This window comes from Chlamydotis macqueenii, chromosome 8, assembly GCF_036417535.1.
Source record: "Chlamydotis macqueenii isolate bChlMac1 chromosome 8, bChlMac1.mat, whole genome shotgun sequence".
In the NCBI taxonomy this organism is placed as follows: Eukaryota; Metazoa; Chordata; class Aves; order Otidiformes; family Otididae; genus Chlamydotis; species Chlamydotis macqueenii.
Window position 1 is genome coordinate 33,399,474 of NC_141563.1, and position 23,790 is coordinate 33,423,263.

Genomic DNA, 23,790 nt, shown 5'->3' on the forward strand with positions numbered 1-23,790 from the left:
AGCCTCCAAGAGAGTTATGAGGGGCTCGTGTTTCTGCCCAGGACTCCACCACTCCAAAAAGGGTGCAAAAACTCCTCAGTATTTTAGCATTCAGACCTAATTTCTAGTGTAAATCCAGCCCTGGTAGCACACCACGGAGAGGTGAGTGTCCCAAGCAAAGGCACACCACGACAGTGTTCCCGGTGCCATTAGGTAGTCCCTGTCAGAGGGGAGGGTGGAGGTGCCTGGATGGGGAGATCTGATTCCTGGCTGGCACTGGGGTGCAATAAGAGGCACAAGCAGCAAAGCAAGAGAGAACAAGCCCTGGCGGGATGTATTTAATAAGCCCAAATCAAGGGGGAAAAAAAAAAAAAAAAAAAAAAAGACTGCTAACACAGAGTGTCTGAAAAAGCAGAGACAACTGGGCACAAAGGAACCAAAGGCATGTGAGGATGCCCGCTCCTAAACAGAGACATACATCCTGCTGCTCCAACAAGGGATTTCTCAATGAGTAGGGAAAAAGAAAAAAGAAAAAAAAAAAAAAAAAGCCTGGAGATTGCAAACCACCCAGCCTCCAGCTGGGCTGAACAGCACCCAGTCTACGTTTGATTTCCATTTTAAATAAGCTGCAACACTACTAGGTGCAGACAGATCATTCAGAGATTAACACGAGCAGATGGAAGAGATTTCTATCCTGCTTCACAGTCAAATACCATTCCGTGTGATCTACATCAAAAATAAAAACGTCACTTTGCCAGATACTGGAGTCTCCATCTCCTAGCAACACCTCCCCACCCCAGCATCTTACTTGAGACCCTCCAGCTCCCGCCTATAAGCACAGCTCCCTTCCCCAGCGTGCGCAAGTGGGATGTATAGATACACATGCATAGAAGCATGCACACATGTTTGTGTTTATCTAAAAGCCAGAGGGAAAATTAAGCAAATTCCCTCAAGCCTGAGCCCCAGCGCTGCTCTCCAGGAGCACACCAGGCTTTGCAGAACAAGTGCTCCCAGCTCTCACTGATGCAGGTGGAAGATGCTCACCCACCCGGTGACATGCAAAGGGTTTTCTTTAAGTCTCCTGTAAGCCTTAAGCCCCCCAAATATATGCTGTAAATTAAAAATATTAAATAAATATTTCTAGTGAACAGCTTCTGGGTGTAGAACAGGCTGCAGAAACACAACACATCAGTTTGCTCTGAGATTTAGTTACCAACTTCTAGGAAACAAGCAAGATGGCAAAATAGTACATCTACATACAGCAGCTCCTGGTAAACATATTGGCTTAACCACTGAAAAAAAAAAAAAAAAAAAATCATTCCAGCTCTCACCTATTTGTTGTGGTGCTTCATTCAGGCAGAGTCAGGGCTTGCCAAGGCTGGAAGTGGAGATCAAACAAACCCCACGTGCTCTTGTGTGCAAAGACAGAAGAGAGCTGCCGAGAACTTGCAAGGTAAAGACTTGCATGGACTCACAGTTTTGCAGCTGCCTGAAGAAAACAGATTTTTCACAGACTTTCCAGGAGACAGTAGACAGTAAACTTCAGATAAGATAATAACAATATTTGTAAATACTGTTTTTATTATGCCTTCATGTACCTCTATTGTTCTGATTGAACAGATATGGTTTCATTACACTACATATTGTTCCGTATTACAGCATCTTCCTGGGCTTGTTATTTTAGTTATTTATATTATTGGATTTGTCGAGTTAAGTTCTCATTTTATTATTTATGGTAGCACTGCTTATTTGCATTATTCATGATAGCAACTGCATAGGCTGATCATTATTTTATCAGGTATCCTTTGCTTAGACACCTTCCCAAATAGCTCTTTAATACTTCCGAGCGTGGCTTGCGTCTGTGACTGCCTTCTGCTACTTCTTCTGGCTGAAAAAGAAATAGAAAAGTCAGAGTTAACACTATTAAAACACAGCAGAACTACTCTTAAATACACTCGACCAATTTCAGTGTTCAACCATGCTACTTACTTGGGATGAGCATGCATTTTTCTTTTAATGTGAACTATTCACATGGTCCAGACAAAGTTCACATCCTATTAAGGAGATGAGGGAGAAGATCTTGCTTTCCTTATGAAACTTTTTGGACTTCCAGCTGAAATTGTCCATGGAGTGACTGCTTGAAAGAAAAGTGGAACTGAGCCTCTACACAAACAACAAACCCTTTTCCCTAGCACAGCTCTCTTAGCTGAGGAGCAGCTCCAGCTTTGCCTGAGCTCTGGTCTGGAGGCACAGAGGTCTCAGGATAGCATTCACAGGGGTCCCATCAGCCAGACAAGAGGCAGCTGAGGCCACAGGACTACTAAGCAGTGAGACCTTCACTTTATAGCAAACACCCGCATCAGCCGCTTGCCAGCTTCAGTTACTGTGCAGCAAAGCAAGGGATTTCATTTTTTTTTTTTTGAGGGGGTTGCATTTGTCTTTTTAATGAGTAAAAAGGGAAACAATCATCACAGAAGAGTTGGGATCACTAAATGGGGTTTCCTTCAGGATAGAGATTTCTTCCCCCCAAAGTACATTTCTAAAGAGACATTCCAGCAAGAAGTAGCCCACTTAGAGCAGCCGTGTTATTATTTAATATACAACATCACCATACCAGACTGCAGGTTGTCCCAGGGCTGAAACACTAAGGAACAGACAATGCCATCGTTAGGATAAGTAACAGCAGCTGACAGCACTGCCAGCACCTGGAGATGGTTTCAGCTGGCTGCACCGACTGCAAAGGGATTGATGTTTCCTTCCCCGTGCCTCTGGTTTGCTCCTTTGTATTAACGCAGCTACTGACCTACAACAAGGCTGCTTTCCCACGGAGAACCACTTGTCCGCCATCACACCGCTCGTCCGACATCACGCCCCAACGTGTGGAGGCAGCATCACCATCACCCCAAATCCAGCCCATCCCAACCACACACATGAACTCAGGGACACACGCCGGGTCCCCGCTTCTCCCAGGGTGAAGGCCAGCAAGGAGATACCCATGAGGGCCACCTCCCTTCCTCGCCCCAGGGCCTGGTGACACCCAGCCCGGCAGGTCCTGACACCCACCACCCCACGGCACGTCTCCCGTGGGGACGGGCTCCACGGGCCTAACGCAACTGACACCCCGAGCAAAGCATCACCAGAAGGTGGGGTCGGCCCAAGGAAGGGGCGCCACAGGTGGGTGCACCCCGAGAACAGCGCCCACCCTCAGGTGGGTGTCACCCCAAGGAGCGCTCAACCCACGCAAAGGTGCAGCAGAAGGCGGGCACGCCCCGAGGAGGGGGTCAGCCCCAGGCAGGTGCACCCCAAAAAGGTCTCCTCCTTCCCAACCCCCACTCTTCTCCCCCCACCCCCCCCACCTGGCACCCGCGGTGGGCGCGCCCCTCCCATCCTCGCGCAAGCCGCCTCCCGCGCAGCCGGCCCGGCCCGGCCGCCGCTTCCCGCCGCTCCCGCCCGCCGAGGCGAGCCGGGCCCGTCCCTGTGCATTGTGGTCCGCCGGCGCGGGGGGCGAACATGGCCGAGAAGCAGAAGCACGACGGGCGGGTGAAGATCGGCCACTACGTGCTGGGAGACACCCTGGGGGTCGGCACCTTCGGCAAAGTCAAGAGCTGAGTACCGTAACCCCCCCCCCTCCCCGTTAGCGCGGGCCTCCTCGCTTCCCCTCGGCAGCCCCGCAACCCACGGCCGCGCAGCATCCGCGGGGGGCGGCGGGGTCCGGGCGGGGCTGGGCTGGCGGTTCCCCCCCCATCACCAGGGTGGGCAGGGGGTGGGAGGTGCCCCTTTCGCGGGGTGGGGGTAAAAAGGGGATGAAGGGGGTGGCTGGGGGGGGGGCGGGGGGGCAGCGTGGGGCCGGTGTCCCCGGCAGGACCCACGGAAACTTTGCACCCGAACTCGGGGGAAGGCGGTGGGAAGGTTGGGCAGCAGACCAGGCTCTGACAGCCGCCCTGCGCTTGGACCCGGGGCTGTGGTCCCTGCCGCCCCAAGGAGCGTGAGGAATGGGGAGCGAAAGGGGTTTGGTTTTTTTTTTTTGGTATTTTTTACATTTTTTCCTGCTGCCCCTCTGTACCCCGCCCTGGGAGCGGAGCAGCCCCTCCTGGCAGCCTAGGGAGCAGCTCATTTCCAAATATTTGTATTTCTTTTTCCTGTGAATTCTGCCATTGCATGCAAATTTTATTTTGGAATCAAGATATTAAAAAAACCCAAAACCTAACAACGTGGTTTTTTTTTTTTTTTTTTTTTTTGGATAGCTGTGATTCCTGGTTGGAAATGGGTTTAGCTCCCTTTGCTCCATCAGTGATGTGCCTGCACACAGCGACTGGAGGTTTAAAATAAACCCAAATTGACAGCAGGGGAAAGAAACCACCACAAACCACTGGAGCTAAATCCACCTGTGACCATTAATCAGGCCCCTAAAAATATATTGCTGTGTTTAATCCCAAACCACAAATTTACTGACTAAAGAATTATCAGAATAAATGCTTCTAACAGCAAGGACCATTTAAATCGCTCACATATACCAGCAGACCTCAAAAAGTGCTCCAAAGGCAATTTTTTTTTCTTGTGGACCAAATGATGCCTGCCAACAATAGCCTTTTTTCCTTAACTGCCTTTCAGGAGTAGGTAGCACAAACACCCCCCCCCACCCCACATGTGACCCAACTTTGGAAAAACTGGCAGTTTCCAAAGAAACATTTAAAATCAAAAAATCAAAATCTTTTATGGGTAAGTGGTACCCTTTATGTATTTTTTGTCCTTAATATTTTTGCCTACAACTGACAGGTGAAATTTGGACATGAGATTGGAAACTGAGATGAAGAAACTACATGTCCTGTTTAGGCAATTATAGTATGTTAATCAAATGAGCTTTAGGAAAGCCTATATTCACCCTATTTAACAAGAAACATGAGAAAAGTGAAGAGATTTTGACCTCATTGGATAAAGCTTTGTGTATGTTATGTATAATAATTGCTTTTTCACTAAGACGACCAGTGCCATCCGTGACATTTCTTGTTGCTGATGTGTTCTGTTCAAACTCTGTCTTGCGCAAGACTTTGCAGGAGGCATTTTTCCTGCCTTACTCCTCAAAGAAATCATAAATTACAACTTGTAAGGATTACAAGTATTAAGGAAATTAAAAAATAGCAATGGAAGGGAATTATTTAGTGATGGTAGGGTACTAACCAGAACTTGGATTTGTGGCTGGAGCTGAATAGTCACTTTGAGCCATCAGAAACTGGAGATACGACAGAAAAAGTCCCTGCTGCCCTGTTGGGATGTTCGTTCTGGCTCAGCACTGCCTGGAATATTGGTGAACTGATCCTCCTAAAAATTGGCTAAATGCTGCAAGAGGTGGTTGGTTTTAAGCCCCTTCAGTTCCTTGATCTTGTTTGTAGAAACCGTACAAGGCACAGAGAGGAGCAAGTAGGTTGGCAGATGAGAGTAGATTTTGCTGATAATATGGAAATTTCAGCTGGAAATGGTAACTAAAATGCAGTGGTTTTTTTTTTTACAAGAGAGGAAGGTGGCAGGATTTAACGTGGTGGATGGATGGGAGGTCTCATGCCAAGGGTCAGTCTTACTACACAAGATTCTGCCAAATACAGGGAGAGCTGGTGATAGTTATTTTCCCTGTCCTCCGGGCCAAACATAAGATTAATTTGCAGAAAACAGAATTGAGGTGGTTATAAGGAAATTATCTTGGATTTTGAGTTCAGTGAAGCAATGAAGAAAGGAGGTGGCATCTCCTCTGCTGACGGTCGGTAAGAACAGGTTAGACAAACTGCTGCTGTGTTTCTCCTGGGCACATCCCATCCTGCCGGTCCCCAGAGAGCTCTGCTGTGACCACAGCCCTTGCACAACGAGAGTTTCAATCAAAATCCAGCGGAGTAACACAAATATTTTTCCAAGTGGTGCCACGCACCATGTCCCCTGTGGCCACTTGGTGGTTTCTTACCCATGCTCATTGGCCACCAATGTGATCAATTTGTGGTCCCTCAAGGACCAGCAGTGCTTGGGTTATGTTTGTGCTGGTTACGATGGCACCTTCGTGGGCTCGAGTCAGGGTTGGGTCCTGTTTTGCCAGGCACTGAAGGACAAACCTTGCGTTGGAGGGAAGATAAACTAAAGGAGACAGAACAGCTGAAGGAAAGGGAAATGAGGGATGATATAACGTATGAGCAAGCGGCACTAGGGCAGAATTAATACACCGTTGCTAAATATATGCTTCGGATTGATTTCATTTTTAACTTTGGGCTAAGATGTGGGCCAGCACAGCTGATAGGAAAGGAGTTTTCTCACCCCTCCCTAAACTTCTACATTCCCCTAAAGCATTTGCAAAAATGTGAACTTGTTTGTGCCACCTGAGCTGCATCAAACATGCACCCAGAGGTAGTCTTCGTTGGTACCTGCTGTAAGAAACCATGCTGTCAAGGGGCTTTGATGATTATCTCAGCTTATGGTAGGATAAACACTATTCCTCCTCATTTTTTCTCTTATAACTAAATTAGAAGGGTCCTCTTTCAGAAACTAATTCTGTTCTGCCTCCTCCCTTCTTTCCTAATAGCTTCTGATGCTGAAGCCTTCTCATGCCCAGGCAGTCACGTGTGCAAGCGGATGGGGTGGCAGCTAAGGACACTCACACTGTGTCCTGTCTGGTGCCTTTTTTTGGGAGTTTAGTGTCAGGGTTACCACCTCATCCTTATGGCTGGGTTTTTTGTTTGGATTTTTTTTTTTTTTCCCAGCACTGCGTGTGATGCTGCTCCTTGTCTCAGTGTTGAATCCATCTCCCCTGCTCGCCCCAACAGAGCCCTCGTTGCTGGTTTTAAGCTGTGGTAGAGCTTACCTGAGTACTTGTCACTGAAAGACAAGACATAGGCTCAAATCCCCTTTCTGATACTGCCGCTCAGCCCTCCCTCTTCCACCTGGGCTTTTAATCAGAGGAGGTAGTGAGAGGGAAGGAGGTTTCTTCCTCCCCACCACCCGGAACCACCATTGCCCATCCTTGGGGCGAGGAGAGGACGAGCTGCACCAGCATCCCCTTCCATGCCTGTGGGAGGCGTGGGACCTGCCACTGCTCCTCGTCCTGGGGCCTGATCATCCTACCCACATGCTCCAGCACACAGGGACAGAGACAGTGACCCTGTGAGCAGAGGAAAGGCTGTCCTCGCTGCCCCATGGCAAAATTTCTGCATCTACAGGCTGCAGCCAGAAAGACCCAAAAGACTTAAAAGTCTCCCACCACATAGCAAATAATGTTCTCTCTTTGTCTCTATCTTCCAAGGCGTCCAAGCAGGCTTAACAAGTCCCTGGGGACTGAAACAATAATATCTCTGTATCTAATGCTTACTATAAGCAAAAGATGGATTACAAAATAGACTGTGTATTTTTAATTATTGATGTGTTTGAGTTAGCAAACCTTCGCAGAGTTACACGTTGTTTGTCATGGATGGAAAGGAGATGAACTGTTCGGCAATGGTACTAAAAACAGTAATTATTCATTCCGGGCATGGCCATTTTTTTTTTTTTCCCAAGTGTATAATAACATTGTTTCAAAGAGTATAGTAGGATAAGGCCAGAAAGGGTTGTCTTGAAACAAAGGATGGCAGTAACTCTGAAGAGGCTGTACCCTGGCCCCCTTGCAAGTCCTGTAGAGCTTGAGCGTGCTTTTGCACCCCTTGCACACACGCTGCTTTCCGGAGTCTTGCTCCAGCAAAGCCTCCCTGCCATGGGGCAGGCCCAACACTGCCCTGCTCTGCTCTCCCCAAGGATGCACCAGGGAAAATGCATCCTTGGACTATTTACAGCCCTCTCCTTGTACCGCACAAGAGGAATTATCTGCCTGCTCCAGCCCTCAGCTAATCCCTAAATTGCATCTATACTGCAAAGCTTAGTTTATTTTCATTTCATCTAGTAGTTTTAAGCATTGCGGGGAATAAAATGGACATGCAAAGTGGTGCTTTAATTTTCAAGGGCAGCAAAGTGTTTTATTTTTAGGGTGCTCTCATAGAGGAAAGAATCTCTGGCAGGTCTTATCTAGTGGCTAATAATAGTGACCTCGCATGCCCCGAGCCGTGCCAGCACTGCCGCCCTGCCCTTCTCATGCCGTATGCTTACACCGTTTGCTTTTGATCAGCTCATTAAAGCCTCCAAAATTACAGAGTCTAATAAAGTAATAGCAAGGTTTGCTCATAATTATTAACTCCTTGTGTGCTGTGTTATTTCTGGAAGGGTAAAGTTTGTAATTAGAAAGCACAAATATTTACTGTAAGCAGGTTTTCTGTGCAGTCTTTAGAAAACCACCCATATCACCATTTTTAATATCACATTAGAAAATTCTGAGAAGGGGTAGCTCAGGGCCAGACACCCCTTTTAGGTATAGACATCCAATTGACAGTTGTCAAGCAGTTTCTGCTGTTAACTCCAATATAAATCTTGCTTCCAAGGAGCTTTTTATTTTTTTTATACAGTTTGTGGATAACAAATGGATCAAATGCTGAATTCATCTCACGTTATTGTTAAGTTAGTGCAGTTTCCCCAGTGACAGTGGTGCTGCTCCCAGTCTGTGGTTACTGTTTGTCCCTGTACACAGACGATAAGCATCAACATCTCAGTGCACCAAGTGCGTATTGTAAAAACCCATATTGGAGTTTGTATCTCTTCTAAAACCAGAATTCGCTCTTGCAATACAGCAGTGTTCCTGCAGCTTGTCATCAAACCAAGAAGCACACTTGAGAAAGTATAAATAGAAATTCATTTTAGTAATGCAAAGCCCACAGTCCTATTTTGGGCTGAGAAAATCCCTATATCATTTTTTTTAAAATAATTGTGATGGTCTAGTTTTAAGACCGAGTTTATTAGGGATTTACTCAACCAGTGTTTTACAGTGGATATTCTCCTCTGCCATTTAAATATGTCTGTTTCTGATTGATCTAGCTTTTACATGCTATAAATCCTTGCAAATTAGCTTTGGGTATGACCTCCTCCAGTAACTCATTCTGTTTTATTTACTTGAGTGTTTTTTTGCAGATAAGTTCCCTCTCTTCTGTCTTGCATGACTCCACTGGGAAAATAATAAAGTGAAGAGACAAAAAACAACTTTAAAATATTCCTGCCGCCCTTCATCTTTTGTTTGTTTTTTTTCCCTTCAGGAGTTGCTTTTTGCTTAGATATCACAGTGTCTTTCTACGAATTTTGCTACTCCACTTAGTGACTTTGCAATGCTCTCTTTCTAACAGTTGGCGAACACCAGCTGACGGGGCACAAAGTAGCAGTAAAAATACTCAACAGACAGAAAATACGCAGCCTAGATGTGGTCGGGAAGATCAAACGAGAAATTCAAAACCTTAAACTCTTTCGGCACCCTCATATTATCAAACTGTAAGTACCCTCTGCCACGTGTTCAGCTTGCTCCTCTGTCTGCTGACTTTATATATACAGTTAAAAGGTTTTCAGGAGATGGTTTGGACTAGTAGATGATGTTAGGTGCGTGGTCAAGTTTTTGCACGTTAGAGCCAAATGCTGCTTTTTGAAAGTCTCCCACTAATATATGGTGGGACATGGCAGGATGCTGCGAAAAAATGGAAGATGTTTCTTCCATTGGGAGCCTGTGTTACCGTAACAGCCAACAAACCAATGACCTGCCATCATTTTGCTCAGCTCAACCTGTCCAAGTTGTCCTCCCTTCCATGCAGAGGCCATTATAAAGGTGCATAGAGAGGGTCTGGGCTTTCCTGCATTGGGATGCTCTTAGGAGTTTTTGTGATGACCCTTTTTTGATGTGATATCTCCAGACTTGAAACTGCTGAGAATTGTGCCTGAGGAGTTGCAGCACAGTCAGACTCAAAGAGTGAAGCCTTGGCCTGAAGTCAATAGGATTTACGTTTTAATGGCCTGATTATCCAGAGCTTAAAGGAACATTTTTTTTAAAATTTATTATTCAGACATAAGTTTTCAAAGTTGCCACTCTGATGAACCTGAATGTAAGCTGTAAATCAGCACCTGCACTCCAGCCTCTGGGATTCCTTCTCAATCCCCAGTTTGTGCAGCCAGTCCACATTAATGAGGCACTCAATAATATCGTTGGCATTTTATAAAAGAAAGCTGTTGAATGGTAACTGCAAGGATAAGTTGACATTTAGGTCAGCCTTAAAACTGGCATGAGATATAGCAAATACCTGGGACTTAGAGGCAAGGGAAAACAAATTCTCTCTACAGTTAAATAACTAACCATGCAGCAACTGTTGACTTTAGAGTAACTTCACAGTTTCGTGGATTTATTGGAGAACAGATTGGTATTATTTCATGAAAAAGCCAGCAAGAGTCCTCAGCTGTTTATCCAGCATCCTGCAAGTTAAGTCTTGTTCACACATTTGCAAAGTATGAAAGCCTAAAAATTAAACCGAGTTTAACAATATCAGTGTCCTATGGCACATACTGCAGTCATGAAATACAGTGATAAAGAAAAGAGATAAGGAGGAGACCATGGTAAACCTCCTCTTTCGATAGCTTTTTACGTGCATATAAAGGAAATAGTGGGGCAATTAACAATAACTTAGATGTCTGGGTCCAAAGCATTTCAGAAAAATTAGGTTGATCCCATTGATCTTTACAGAACTATCACTTCCTCACTTGCTAGTCTCTGAAAATTGTTTGAAATCTGTTTGTTTCAAATTGCAAGCCATGAAAATTCATCTGAAAAAAACAGGGAGTCTCAGCTGGTGCTGCTATTAATTCCTGTGCTACGTTGACCTCAGCTTATCACAGGCAGTTTGTACCAGCTGGGGCACTGAAATACCTTTGCAGTGCTCGGGGATAATTTTGAATGAAAACAGAGAATAAATATGTGAGTCAGGGGTGATACTCTTCCCTCCCCGCTCCCCCATTCTAGAATATAGAGGCATTTAATACTGTAAAAATAGCTGTGATCTTTTGAGGTGCTCGTCTTCATTTCTATACCTTTCCAAAAGAAGCTCCCTCTAGTGCCTAGAGTTCTTTTTTATCTTCTTTATCCTTGGTCTGAGGGAAACCAAATATACCCTCTCCCTGCCCTGGCTAATGAAGCCTTCATTTCTAAAGCTTTTGTTGCAGATCTTAGGCAAAATGGAAATTTGAAAGTCAGGACAGTCCTAAATGTGATAGGATTGCCTGGCAGAAATTTCAGAGGATTATTTAAAAGCTTGAAGGAAAACCATAGGTCTGTAACAGAGATCCTTTCACAGACAAGTGAAAGATTATACTCAAAATAAGAAATGGAGAGTGCAAAGCGATTATAAATGCAAGATCCAAACAAATGCTTATTTTAAGGATTGATGTGAAACTAATAATCTATTTTAAAAACCTTTCCCTGTTCTTAATTGTTTGGGTTTTTTTTAATTTCTTGTGTTTTTGAAGGTACCAGGTCATCAGCACGCCAACAGACTTCTTCATGGTCATGGAATACGTATCTGGCGGTGAATTATTTGATTACATCTGTAAGCATGGACGTGTAAGTGCCAGTACCGTGTCAGCCCAAACACTTGTGTGGGAAGAGGATGGTGTTTAGAAGCAAAACGACCGCTAAAGGGAATGCGGTTAAGGTTAAGGCCCAAAATAGAAGTTGCTTCACAGCAATCCCATCCCAATCCCAGTGTCTCATACCCGGCTCGCACAAAAGTTGCAAGTGATTTTTTGCAACATTCTCTGATGTATTTCAATACCAAAATATCCAAGGTAACATGTTTCTTAGTGCAAATATTTGGAAAACTAAGATATTTTTATGATTTTTAGCTCTGGGTTGCCTGTCAAAACCCCCACGGTTCAGCAGCAGATTTACGTGTGTGCAGGGCACCGGAGGGGAAGAGCACTTAGTGTGGTCTCCATCCCAGTCGTTCGCCTCCCCCTTGGCTCCACATCAGGTTTTTTGAAGACTTTTGCAGGATGTGGCTTATCTGAGCAACATTTTCAAATGCCTGTAATTGTGCTGGGTATAAATCACCTGAGGTGTAGCTTGAGCCCGTGAAATGTGATACTGTGGTTACAAAGAAAATCACTGGCATCTGCCCTGTCGACATCATCATGGGCAGGGAGCAGTTGCAGGGCAAGGAGATAAAAATGGGTCAAAGTGGACATCCAGAATACGGCTTCAGGTGAAAGATCAGCCCATCATACATTTCCTCTCTGTACTACAAACACCAATATGTTTCCAATAAATTAGATTAGATTGGTGCGCTGATCAATGGAGATGACTCCATTTACTTTTGTACGTACAGTTCTGATTTCCAGCATGTTCTGGATCTTTTCAGTAACTAATTTGGATCTTTTCTGAACTTTTGCATTCAGAACCTAAATTTTTCATTAAGAGAGTCTTTAGGAAGTCGTCAGTAAAAATAATCACTCTCCTCATAATTTTAAATGCAATTTCTGTAATATAGCTTATACAGCTGTATAGCTAATAGCCAGTGTAGCTATATAGCTTATTAAAATCATCTCAGTATTCCACCTTTAGCTGTTTTTTTTTACCAAAGCTGTGTGTCCATGAGGTGCTTTGTCCAGCCTCGATCTGCATGTGCTGTATGGCAGAACTGGTCCTGTTGGGACAGCAGGCCATTGCCTCATAGGTGCCACCAGTAAGTTCTCCTTGACAGCTCAGCTAAATTTCGGTTTCTGATCTCATCTCTAGGCTGTATCATTTGCAAACACTAGCACGTTATAAAATGAAATAGAGGAAATCTGCTGTATTTTCTGCTTCTGGTCACAAACATGCTGTGATTTTTCTCTCTGTGCCCTGGAACGTTTTGGCTCCTTGCTAAGTCAAACCTTCCCTTGCCAGCTCCACACACAGACCAACCTTCAGGACTATTTCCACTTGCACCCATAGGTTGAAGAGGCAGAAGCTCGACGCCTTTTCCAGCAGATTCTCTCCGCCGTAGATTACTGCCACAGACACATGGTTGTCCACAGAGACTTGAAACCAGAGAATGTGCTGCTGGACGCACACATGAATGCAAAGATAGCCGATTTCGGTATGTGACCCCAGCAGCATTCCAGAAATGCAGCCAGCTCCGAGGCGCTTGCTGGAGCGTGTCCGTGTAGCATGCCTTACAAAACCCAGAGCCTGTTTTCCTAACCACTAGCAGTTGCTTTACCTGAAAAGCCCAGTTATAAACACCGGCCTTTTTGCAAAAGCAAGGATTACTTTTGTAGGCTGCTTCTGTACTGGCATTAAGAATGGAGCAGCAAGGTAATTTGCAGATCTTCACTACGTTTTAATATAATCACCTAATATAAAGATTTAGCTAATTTATGGTTAAGACAGACTCAGAGCAGTTACTTCCAGGGTGAGCTGGCTGCATGTGTTTATTTTCATGCGTGTTCCTGTACTTTTGGCTGTGTGCTCTTGGCCTCACTTCATTTTACAAATGAGCAGTAACAGGAGTGTTTAAGTGGCATTACCGATTGAAATCCAATGAAATAGCTGGGCTACCAGCTCAGTCCTGGTGAGTCCTTTCCAGCAGTGATAAATCCATTTGAAGATTTACAAATTTCACGACCCCACACAATTCCCATGTAAAGTAAGTGGTCAGGAATTAATTATGTCTCTTTTCCTCTGTGCTAAAGAAACCAAGCTCTGAGTGTTGCAACTCAGAGAAGCAAAATTAGCCTGAAGTGAATATTCCTTGATTGGATGTGAAAATAAAAATAATAACAACAACAACAATGATAACAATAATTTGCAAATCAGCTCAAAGGAGTCTGTCTAACTTACGTCAACAGTTCCCCTCTAAATTTCCCCCTCCACTTGCTATACTTCTGCTCTGTGCGATGCAGAGTCCTCTGTGGCTGGACCTTCACATCAGAGATCAATATGTGGTAAATCTCTTGGTTTTAGGCTTGTCCAACATGATGTCGGATGGTGAATTTCTACGCACCAGCTGTGGTTCCCCAAATTATGCAGCCCCTGAAGTCATCTCTGGAAGGTAGGACATGCCATATCTAATCAGAGCCTATGTGAGCACATGGCCTTGAAATTTGTTCTTGGGATTGGAAACAGCTTTACATATCTAGTAAAAGCAGCTGGATCCTTCCAGCCTGTATTTTATGTTTGGGTGAACCTACTGGCAAAAATTTGAGTGTTTTCTTAGTTATTATGTTTTTCGGTAGCTATAATAGCAAAACATGTTTTGCTAAAGATATTTACGTTGGAGAAATTAATAATAGCAGATGTTTACTGTTTATATTGGTAATTAAAGAGTGTGAAAATTACTCTTTGGATGCAAATGTTGAGATTTCAGATGGAAAGGCTTTTCCAGGCCACCCTCTTCTCTCTTGCTGACCTGTAATGTAAAACACAATGTTAATGAGGAAAACCATTCACTAACAGAAGAATCAGGAAGATCTTTAATCACTTCCCTGCACTGTTGAACTCTTACATTGAAAATACTTGTCTTCTGCTTCCTTAAGATAGGGTGGGTTTTTTTCACGACAGTAGGTTCAGCCATCATTACTTCATTCTGAGTTGATGAATTGAATCTACAAACTTCCAGTGTGGTTGGATTTGTCGGAGTACAACATCTGTACAACGCATGGCATGTTGAACACACTCTGCAAGGTTGAATTGGGCTTTGCCATGTTGATACAGAAGTGTTACCTCCTATATTTTGCTATCAGGAGCCTAAGTTACCTGGAATGTACTTATTTCCCTAACTCTGTAATAGCATTGCAAGGATTGCAAATACAGATTTTCTGACTTCTGTATGGTCCCTCAAAATACCCATCTCCACATTATCTGCCCCATAGTTTTGAATCACCCTTGGCATAAGCGGTAGTTTTGCCATCCAGCATATTTTTGCCGGTAACTGTAGCTTTTAAATACAATATTTTGTTCAAACTGTCTAGCTGTGATTATGGTTATTTTATCCCTGTTTACACCAGTGCAAGTGTTGGCAGAGTATCCTAGGAATTAGACCAGCATCCAAAAACCCTGTTGTGACTACAGCTCTACGTGCGAAAGCAAGTAAATTCTCATTGTCAAGAAGGGGACAAAGCCAGAAACTCTACCGTGATTCCCAAAAGGATTATTTCCATGTCCTTTTCAATAAAGGCCAGAGGTACACTATGTTCAGTTTGTGTAGGAGACAAGGCACATGGCAGATGAACAGGTCCCTGCAGTCCCAGTATCCTGATTGTTCAAAGGATTCAGGCGATACAGCTTATCAACAAGAAAAGTAAGAAGGGAAAGCAAAACCAAGCCTACACATTGTGCTTTTTCACTGGCTACTGCTGCAGCCTTTCTGCATCAGTTCCTCTTACAGTATCAGTGATCCTTGATTTTTATACCCCTGAATTATATGCCAGGGTGCCCTCTTCTCAGTGTACAAAAAGCGCCAGTCATGCACACAGTCATTCTCATGCCACTCCCCCACAATCCTAGCTCTTGTCTGTGGCAATGCTTTTCAGGAGGAGCAAGTGCAGGATGCTGAGATATCGTGAAAAGACTTCTATATTTCCATTTCAACCTCTGTATTTTGGTAGGGTTTTACAGCCCAAGGGTAAGCACTGCGTCCCAAAATCTCTGAGAAAGCATCAGTTGTAGCAAACAGAGATAAACAGATCAAGCAAGCAAGCAAGTAAGCAGCAGCAAAATCCATATATTTGAGGTGTCCCGATTTGGTGATGCTGGGAGCACATTAGCAGCTTGTTGGAAGTGGGAGCACTTGCATGCCAGCACACAAACTTCAACCAAAAATAAACACTCAGAGATACAGGATCTGCTGCTGTTTAATCTATGGTGCTGAATGAACAGAAATTGCTGACTGAGCCTTTGGGGCGAAGGAGCGAACAGCCTGGCAGAGCTCTGGGAGATGTGGGGTTTGGCTTTTTGGAGGGTGTGATGGAGGCAGGGATGTACGTGGCTGTCCAGAGGAGTGTGGGCAGCCCACACCAGCTCTGCCGTGTTGTTTCCCCTTGCCCCTGGGTGCTTTCGGCTTAGGCAGGTTTGGCTGGGGCCATCCGTGTGAGCAGCACTAGGGTGGGCTGCGGTGTTGGTCCCAGTGGAGCTGGCAGCAGGTCCCCAGGTCGCCCAGTGGGACTTGCACCCTAAGGAGAGAGGGACACGGAGTGACAGCTTTCTCCTGCCCTTGCCTTCGCACAGGCTGTACGCCGGCCCCGAGGTGGACATCTGGAGCTGCGGTGTTATCCTCTACGCCCTTCTCTGCGGCACTCTGCCTTTTGACGATGACCACGTCCCCACCCTCTTCAAGAAGATCCGTGGGGGTGTGTTTTACATCCCCGAATACCTCAACCGCTCCGTTGCCACTCTTCTCATGCACATGCTGCAGGTTGATCCCCTCAAGCGAGCAACCATCAAGGACATCAGGTCAGCCTAGGTGGAATGGGGTGGGCTGGCTGTGTTCGGAGGGCGTTGGCGTACTGGTGGCAGAGGGGTCACCTGCTGGCTATGGTTTCCCTGCATTATAAAATAGCGTAGAAGATATCTTAATAGTGCTTAGCAGAACCATCTATATCTTGCAGTAATCCTAAGAACTTAATATCCACCAGCCATTTTTCATTACTTTATTTCAAGACCACCTCCCTCTGGGTACCAGTTCAGAATAAGAGGGTAATCATTGTACTTAGTGTCTGTCCAATAAAAAAGGAAGAGGAACACAAGAATTACTAACTTAATCCTTAAATATCAGATATAGTTTAAAATGTGAGCAAATGGTTCATCTTTAAACACAACGTAGTTTTCTTGTGTAGTCAATGAGTTCAGCACACGTGAACCTTTTACCTGCATGCATCACTGTCGAAATTCAAGGTAAAGGGAACGGTTTGGCTCTTAAGCAGATACTTGTGCCTTCAGAGATCATTAAAAGTTCATGGCCTTCAAAATTCTCACAATCTGAGTAACTTTAGAAACATTTTATAAAACTGGAGCCTGGTACACATTTTATGAAATTTATAGTGATCATTACATCTAGCTGGGTGTGCTAAGCATACATGTAAATGTTACTGGGACTTTCAGGAGTTCTTAGGTTTTTAATGCATTTGCAATGAATGGCCTTAATTTTACCCTTCAAGTGAAATACTTTTTTATTTCTTAAGTCCTTAAGACTAGAGGATTTAATTATGTGTTAGAGCAGCAGCCCCTGTGGCAAGAACCTATAGACAAGCCTCTCTATAGCATTTGGGCACTTAATTGTCATTGACTTCATTGTAAATCAGTGGGAATCGGGTACCTGGATAGCTTTGATGCTCTGTATCTCTGTCAGACCCCTGGTAATAAAAACATGTTAACATCTCATATGTGCTGAGGGCTTATTTCAAAGGCAGTGGAGTAAGCACCCATGCTTGCAAGGTGTCATCGCTGTTGCAGTACTTGGGGGACTGTACAGGGCTGGGTTGAGCTCCCCAGTCTGCAGCCGAGGATTAATCCTAGCTAGCCCAAGCGAGGGACTGGTGGCAGTGGCCCTAGCTTGCCTTGCACAGAGCTCACAACGGGTTCTTTACCTTTCCCCAGGGAACATGAGTGGTTTAAGGAGGAGCTGCCCAGTTACCTGTTCCCAGAGGACCCTTCTTATGATGCCACCGTCATCGATGACGACGCAGTCCGGGAAGTTTGTGAAAAGTTTGAATGCACAGAGTCGGAGGTGATGAACAGCCTGTACAGCGGTGACCCTCAGGACCAGCTGGCAGTGGCTTACCACCTCGTCATCGACAACCGGAGGATCATGAACCAAGCCAGCGAGTTCTACCTCGCCTCCAGCCCTCCCACCGGCTCCTTCATGGACGACAGCGCCATGCACATCCCTCCTGGGGTGAAGCCACACCCTGAGCGGATGCCACCGTTGATAGCGGACAGCCCCAAAGCACGATGTCCTTTAGATGCCCTCAACACCACAAAGCCAAAACCCCTGACTGTCAAAAAGGCCAAGTGGCACCTGGGAATCCGCAGCCAGAGCAAACCCTATGACATTATGGCTGAAGTGTACCGTGCTATGAAACAGCTGGACTTCGAGTGGAAGGTAGGGCGTGATGGTGCTTCATGGTGTTTTTCAAGTGTCATTTCCTCATGAGATGAATTGCTCAGGGAGGCCGGTAGGTACAGTTACAGCCTCTCTTGTTGGCATCTTGTGATCATCCCTGCTATTTCTCACTTATTCAGCCATGCTGAATTAAGATGTGAGCTGTGGTTCAATGTCTGTGGTGTTTATTTATGGCGTGAAATAGGAGTTTTCTTTCTGAGTGCTCTAAGCCTCTGGCTGGAAAGATGATTTTGCTTCATTTAGCTGCAGGGATAAGAGGAGCCGGTCGCATTTCTAATTTTAGTGGCTAATTCCTTGCGAGGTCATCTCGAGTGCTGCTGAGCAAAGTAACTCTCTTTATTTCTACTTGGCTCCTATCAGTCGTGTGTCCTGAAATAGCACAATATGCATCTTTTTAAAAGATGCACAGATGAGGGGTGGTGGGGGGGCATTGGGGACAGGAGTTTGTATCACTGATGTGGTGGCATTTTCCTTGATGGAGGTGGAGCGGTGCCTATGGACCAAACAGACCTTCAGACACCTACTTCTTCCCTGGTTTAGGACTCAGCTTCTTGAAGCTTGATTTAAACCCAGGTGACATTTTAGTTGACAGTACTCACTTCAGGTATTTCTTCAGAGCTACGCAGCATTTAGTCACAATCTTTTTCAAGGTCAGATTAATAAATCCCTAAGTTGGCCCTTAATATTTGCTACTGAGCCTGATTCCCTAAATCTCGGTGCAGTTGCTGACATGAGCTCTCCTGACTCATGCCCTTTCGAGCAGCCTTGTGTGAGCATCAGGAGCAAGGTAAGGAGAATTTCAGGCCAGATATTCATCACCAGAGGAGATAACCCTCCTCATTCCAGGTCCCAAGGGTTGTACAGTGTGAATGTCATTCTGCTGCTTCTTCAAAGCCTCCTATCTCCTCCTTATTTTGATAATATTACATATTTAATGCCAAGTACCACCCAGAAGCCTGATTTCACTACACCAGCCAGGAGCTGGACTGTCTCCAGATGCATATTTCTACACCAGCCAGACATTTGTTATCTGCATGGTTTTGCAGAGAGCGGACAAACTTGATGTATTTCTGGTACAGCTTCACAAACCAAGTCAGCCCAACGTCTTCATGTAGGCAGTGGAGCTTATTTTGTACGAGGAGGTTTCACAATAGTCTTTCCCACCCTAAGAATAACTTCAGATGTGACTCTTCATCAAAATAGCTTTCCCATCCATGCAAGCGCTTCGTAAATATAGCACAGAGAAAAAAATCTCGTTGCAAATGAGATGCAGCAGCTTGTGGGGTGGGAAGCGGTAAGAGAAAATACACAGCTCAAGGCTGATTCACGAACACTGAATTTAGCTGTGACGATGGGAGAGGTTACTCTCCCCAGCTGCTCAGCCTGCCCAGCTTTCACAGATGCAGTCCTGGTACGCAAGTCCACGAGTGGACTCTTTGGCCCATATGGCTGTTGCTGCTGGTGAGGGGTGAGGGAGGAGCAAACATCGGTTTGGTGCCTGCCAGACGGGTCATGGCAGCTTCGTCTGCCAGCAGCTGGTGAATCAGAGCCCTAAGAAGCATTTGTAAAGACAGGAGGAAATAGGATGTGAAACTGTTTGCTTAATTTTATAGGTGTTGTTCTTTCTAGAAACTGTGTTTTTCTCAAAGGATGTCTTGCTGGTATTTAGAAAAAAAATAAGGAAAGAAACATTCTTCTTGCTACCTTGAATCTTGCACCTGAAAGCAAATATCCCGTTGCAGGTGGTGAACTCCTACCATCTCAGAGTGCGCCGCAAGAACCCGGTGACAGGCAATTACGTGAAGATGAGCCTGCAGCTCTACCAGGTTGACAACCGCAGCTATCTCTTGGACTTCAAAAGTATTGATGGTAAGTGGGCAATGGTGCAACAAAAGATGTAAAACACATGAAATGGCAAGCTTGGAAGTTTTAAAAAAAATTTTAAACCAATTCTTTGCATTTCAAAATGCTTATGCAGCTGTCTCAAGTCAGTGAAAGCCCTTTTGATCCATTTGTCTCCACTACTGTTACTAGTTCCTTACCAAACATGCATTCCAGCTGCCAAACTTTTTTTTTTTTTTTTAATATTCAAGATGAAGTAATGGAGCAGAGGTCCGGCTCGTCCACGCCGCAGCGCTCCTGCTCCGCCGCAGGCTTGCACCGTCCACGGCTGAGCATTGATGCTGCCGCAGCGACCGAGTGCCAGTCACTCATGGGTTCTCTGAGCGGCTCCTTTGTTGGCAGCATCCCCTCGGTGACACCGCGCCTGGGGAGTCACACCATGGACTTCTTCGAGATGTGCGCCAGCCTGATCATGGCCCTGGCTCGTTGATGGGTGGCACCGAGGCACCAATCCCTCTGCACACGGTATTGCACTGTGAGGATTTGGTCCGACTTGTCTGTTCTTTGTTTCTTCTGTTTCGTTCCTTCCTCCTCCTCCACCCCTCACTGCTCCGTATGCTGCGACACAGAGACAATTCCAGACCCAAAAGTCCTGACTCATGCCTCACACCCCTCTAACAAGGCACTGAGGAAATTAAGAATAACTTTATTTCACTCATTATACTGTGGTGAAATGTATCCAACACCTTTTTTTTTCCTACTGAACCAAAGGGGAAATGCTGGCATGGCTGTAAAGTAGCAAATATATCACTGAATTTTTGGAAGACACCTCCTCCCTGGTTCATACTGAGTTAACAGAGCCACAGCCAAGCTTTCTGCAATGTAGGCAGCATGCAGTGATGTTGATATTTTGTCCCCTTTGCTGTGCAGATGGGCTGAGCCAGGTCAAAGGGATTGACCAGGAGCTACACAAAACGGAGGAGAGGGGTAATGAAGTAGCTCTGTGGCATTCGCACCCAGGTGCCGGCGGGGATGCTGGCCTCTGGGAGCACTTTCCTCCTAAAATTGCAGCTGCTTAGATGCTTCTGCACTAGTGCAATATGCCATCCCTCCCCTTTGGTTTTGTTCCCCCACTACAGGTGGGGAGGGAGGGTAGGATGTGCAAAAGTCCTGTTGCAAACATACTATGGGAAAACCTCTACATATCAAGTCTTTGCAGAGTGTCTTTATTTCCTCCTCCTAAGAGCCCTGGACGGCACTGACCTGCTCACCATATTTAAAGGTGAAGGCTGCTTGCCTTTTTTCTGGCCCTTAATCGTCGCCTCCCTCCAACCTGCAAACCCTTCCCTGCCTCACCGCCAGCTCCAGGTGCCGAATCCCAAGCAGGATTCTGATGAACCACCAGTGGAACACAGGATGCCGATGAGCCGTCTGAAAATCCAGCACTTCGCCCGCCATGCGCCCAGGCGAGAGCCAGCAGCATTGCACAGCTCTGAAGCATTTATCTCTCACCTTTCCCATAGGAAGCCTTCACCTGTTGTCACCATCCTAAAACCGCTGCCAAATCAGCTTTCCCTGCCTTCCTCGCTTCCAGCTTCGCACTGCTGGAGACTCGCTTTTCGTGCCGAAGGACTCTCCCGTCCCGCTGCTGCTCACCGGACTGTGACCTTCACCACTCCGCTGATAAGGCAGGGATATCTGAATTCAGAGTTTCACTGTTTCTTTACTACTGGCTATCTGAAGGATAGGATTTTATTTTTTAAGACAAACCACGGGGATTTTTAAGGTTAAATTCTTGTTATTCAAGGGTAAACTCTAATGCATGTGTGACTTTTTTGTTTAAGAGAATTATTATTTTTTATTACATAGACTTAATGGGCAGCGTTGGCATCTGCTTGGCTTCGCTACCATGTTTAATCCATTTACTTCGTTGTGAAGGAACATAATAGTCTAATCAGTCAAAGAACAAATGCTTTATGGAAATTTTGCCAAAAAAATCCTAGGTTTTTTTTTTCTTAATTGGTTTTTTTTTTGTTTTGTTTTAAGAAACAAAGCAAAGGAGAACTTGAACAACGTTGCTGGTACCAGGTATGCAGTCATTCAACTTCAAAAAAAGATTAATCCATCTTTTTGATAGCTTCTTATTACCCACTGAGGTTTTTGCTAGGTTTTTTTTGTACAGTTGCACTTTAATTTATACTTTCTGTGCATTTCTATGAGAAGCAAGAGAGGGAATGACACATTAAGCCTTTTGTACTAATCATTTTAGGTAATGAAGACAAATATGGGATATTTTTGCCATCTACTGGCAGTTAAGTGGACATTTTCAGCTTGAAGTCCCTTTTTTAAAAAAACACAAAATTGCCTTACTTTTGTTACAGATTACGCTTGGATTCTCACTAACGTGGCTTTACAGCTTCAATTTTTCCAGAAGCCGCACAAAGTAGAAAGCTTCCAAAAAAAAAGTAGTTTTGCAGTTAAGTTCTGGTACGCTAAATCCGACTCAGCAGTGGTTGGATTATAAACCTGGCAGCAGAACAATTTTGTTTTTAAAAGAAATACTGGAAATATTTGTAGTACTCCTAGGTTTTGTAATGAGCTTTTTATTATATTATCATTATTAAATAGACACCCTGGGGTGGAGGATGGCTTTGGTACTGTGCCTGGTGGCTGTTGGGTGATGTGTGACTCCAGTGCTGTGGTGTGAGCGGGTCATACCTGACATGGATGGAGAATCCAGACTCCTGCATGCAAAAAACCCCACCCCAGAGCCAAAGCTGAGCAGCACCCAGCTCTTTAGCAGCTTTCGGATCAGTGCTCAGACATGAGCAAATGCTGAGCCAACAGCCCTAAATAGTTTTGGGTGCTGGAGGTAAGCCCCTTTGGAAAGGAGCAGGAGAGGGCAGCTGAGTGGCTGTGGGAACAGACATTTAATTTCCATCCAGGAAACAGCTACGAGTGTCCACACCCCCTCCGTGAAATGGATTTGAAATGTAAAGGGCTATTTAAATCATCACTCAGGATTGAGCGTCTTGCCAAGTCACTTGTCCTGGAAACACTTGTAGCCCAGTTGATAAGGGGCTGGTGTGTTAGATAAAATCTGCGGTTCAGAAGCACGTGGGTGTATGGATGTCTTGCCTTAAAATAACACTTGTCCTCTGGGTTTTCCTACCCAGCAGAACTAATAGCATTAAACAGCAGCAAATGCCCTTGGGAGGAAATATTTGCTTCCTGGAGGCGGGTGGGATTTCTAGGTGGTAGAATAAGCCCTTGTGGCGCTTGGCATCTTCTCAGACCCATGCAAACATTAACTCATACATGGATCTGCAAAACCGGTGCTGCCTAGAAGGCAACAAGAGTGGCGTAGTTTCTATATGGAGAGACACAAAGAGACAAAGCAACGTTCCTGCTCGATGTCAGCAGAGGCAGTGGAGCAAGTAGGACTGGTGGAAGTACCTCTGCAATGAACGCATGGGATTAAACTGTCCCTTGCAGCCTTACCCAAATCCATGCTGTATTTTGAAATATTCTGAGAAGTCTCAATTCTTTTTAAAATTTATTTTACCTTCAAAGAGGCTGTTTTCTGATTCCCAGCTGCAAAGAAGCTGCTCCAGTTACATTTTCCAGAGGAAAAGTCTAATTTTTACACTGTTACACTGTGGTCAGTTTTTTTTGAGTTATGCCGGTACAGCATGAGCATCAGGAAAAGCAGGGTAGATGTATTTGAACTACAGAAACTTGAATTTCTCCAAGTGCAATTCTTCAAAAGCCACTGGACACCTGTGCTTTGCAAGCCACAAACTCACCCAAACTTTGTTTCAGCCTGAGGGGAAAAGAGACAAAATGCAAAGGCTATAGAGTTCAGATAGGCTCCAGCATTAACCTCCAGCTCCTGGATGAGTTAATTCAGAAATAGCTTGTATTGTACAAGTTGGCAAATATATATGTATGT

The 23,790-nt window shown here is 45.1% G+C and overlaps 1 protein-coding gene across 5 annotated transcripts; it reads left to right on the forward strand.

The window, feature by feature from the left end:
* Positions 1–3,381: 3,381 nt before the first annotated feature.
* On the forward strand, positions 3,382–23,790 carry PRKAA2 (protein kinase AMP-activated catalytic subunit alpha 2). 5 transcript variants are annotated; one of them, XM_086752888.1, is made up of 10 exons: positions 3,382–3,583; positions 9,210–9,351; positions 11,365–11,458; positions 12,830–12,974; positions 13,841–13,928; positions 16,103–16,327; positions 17,471–17,975; positions 19,739–19,865; positions 20,090–20,373; positions 21,083–23,790. In XM_086752888.1, the coding sequence occupies exons 1-9, from the start codon at positions 3,490–3,492 to the stop codon at positions 20,326–20,328; spliced, it is 1,659 nt and encodes a 552-aa protein (XP_086609014.1). In that variant the 5' UTR covers positions 3,382–3,489; the 3' UTR covers positions 20,329–20,373; positions 21,083–23,790. The 5 variants fall into 5 exon arrangements, with proteins under 5 accessions (XP_086609014.1, XP_086609016.1, XP_086609013.1 ...); XM_086752890.1 differs by having other exon boundaries at positions 21,362–23,790; XM_086752887.1 differs by having other exon boundaries at positions 20,090–20,363.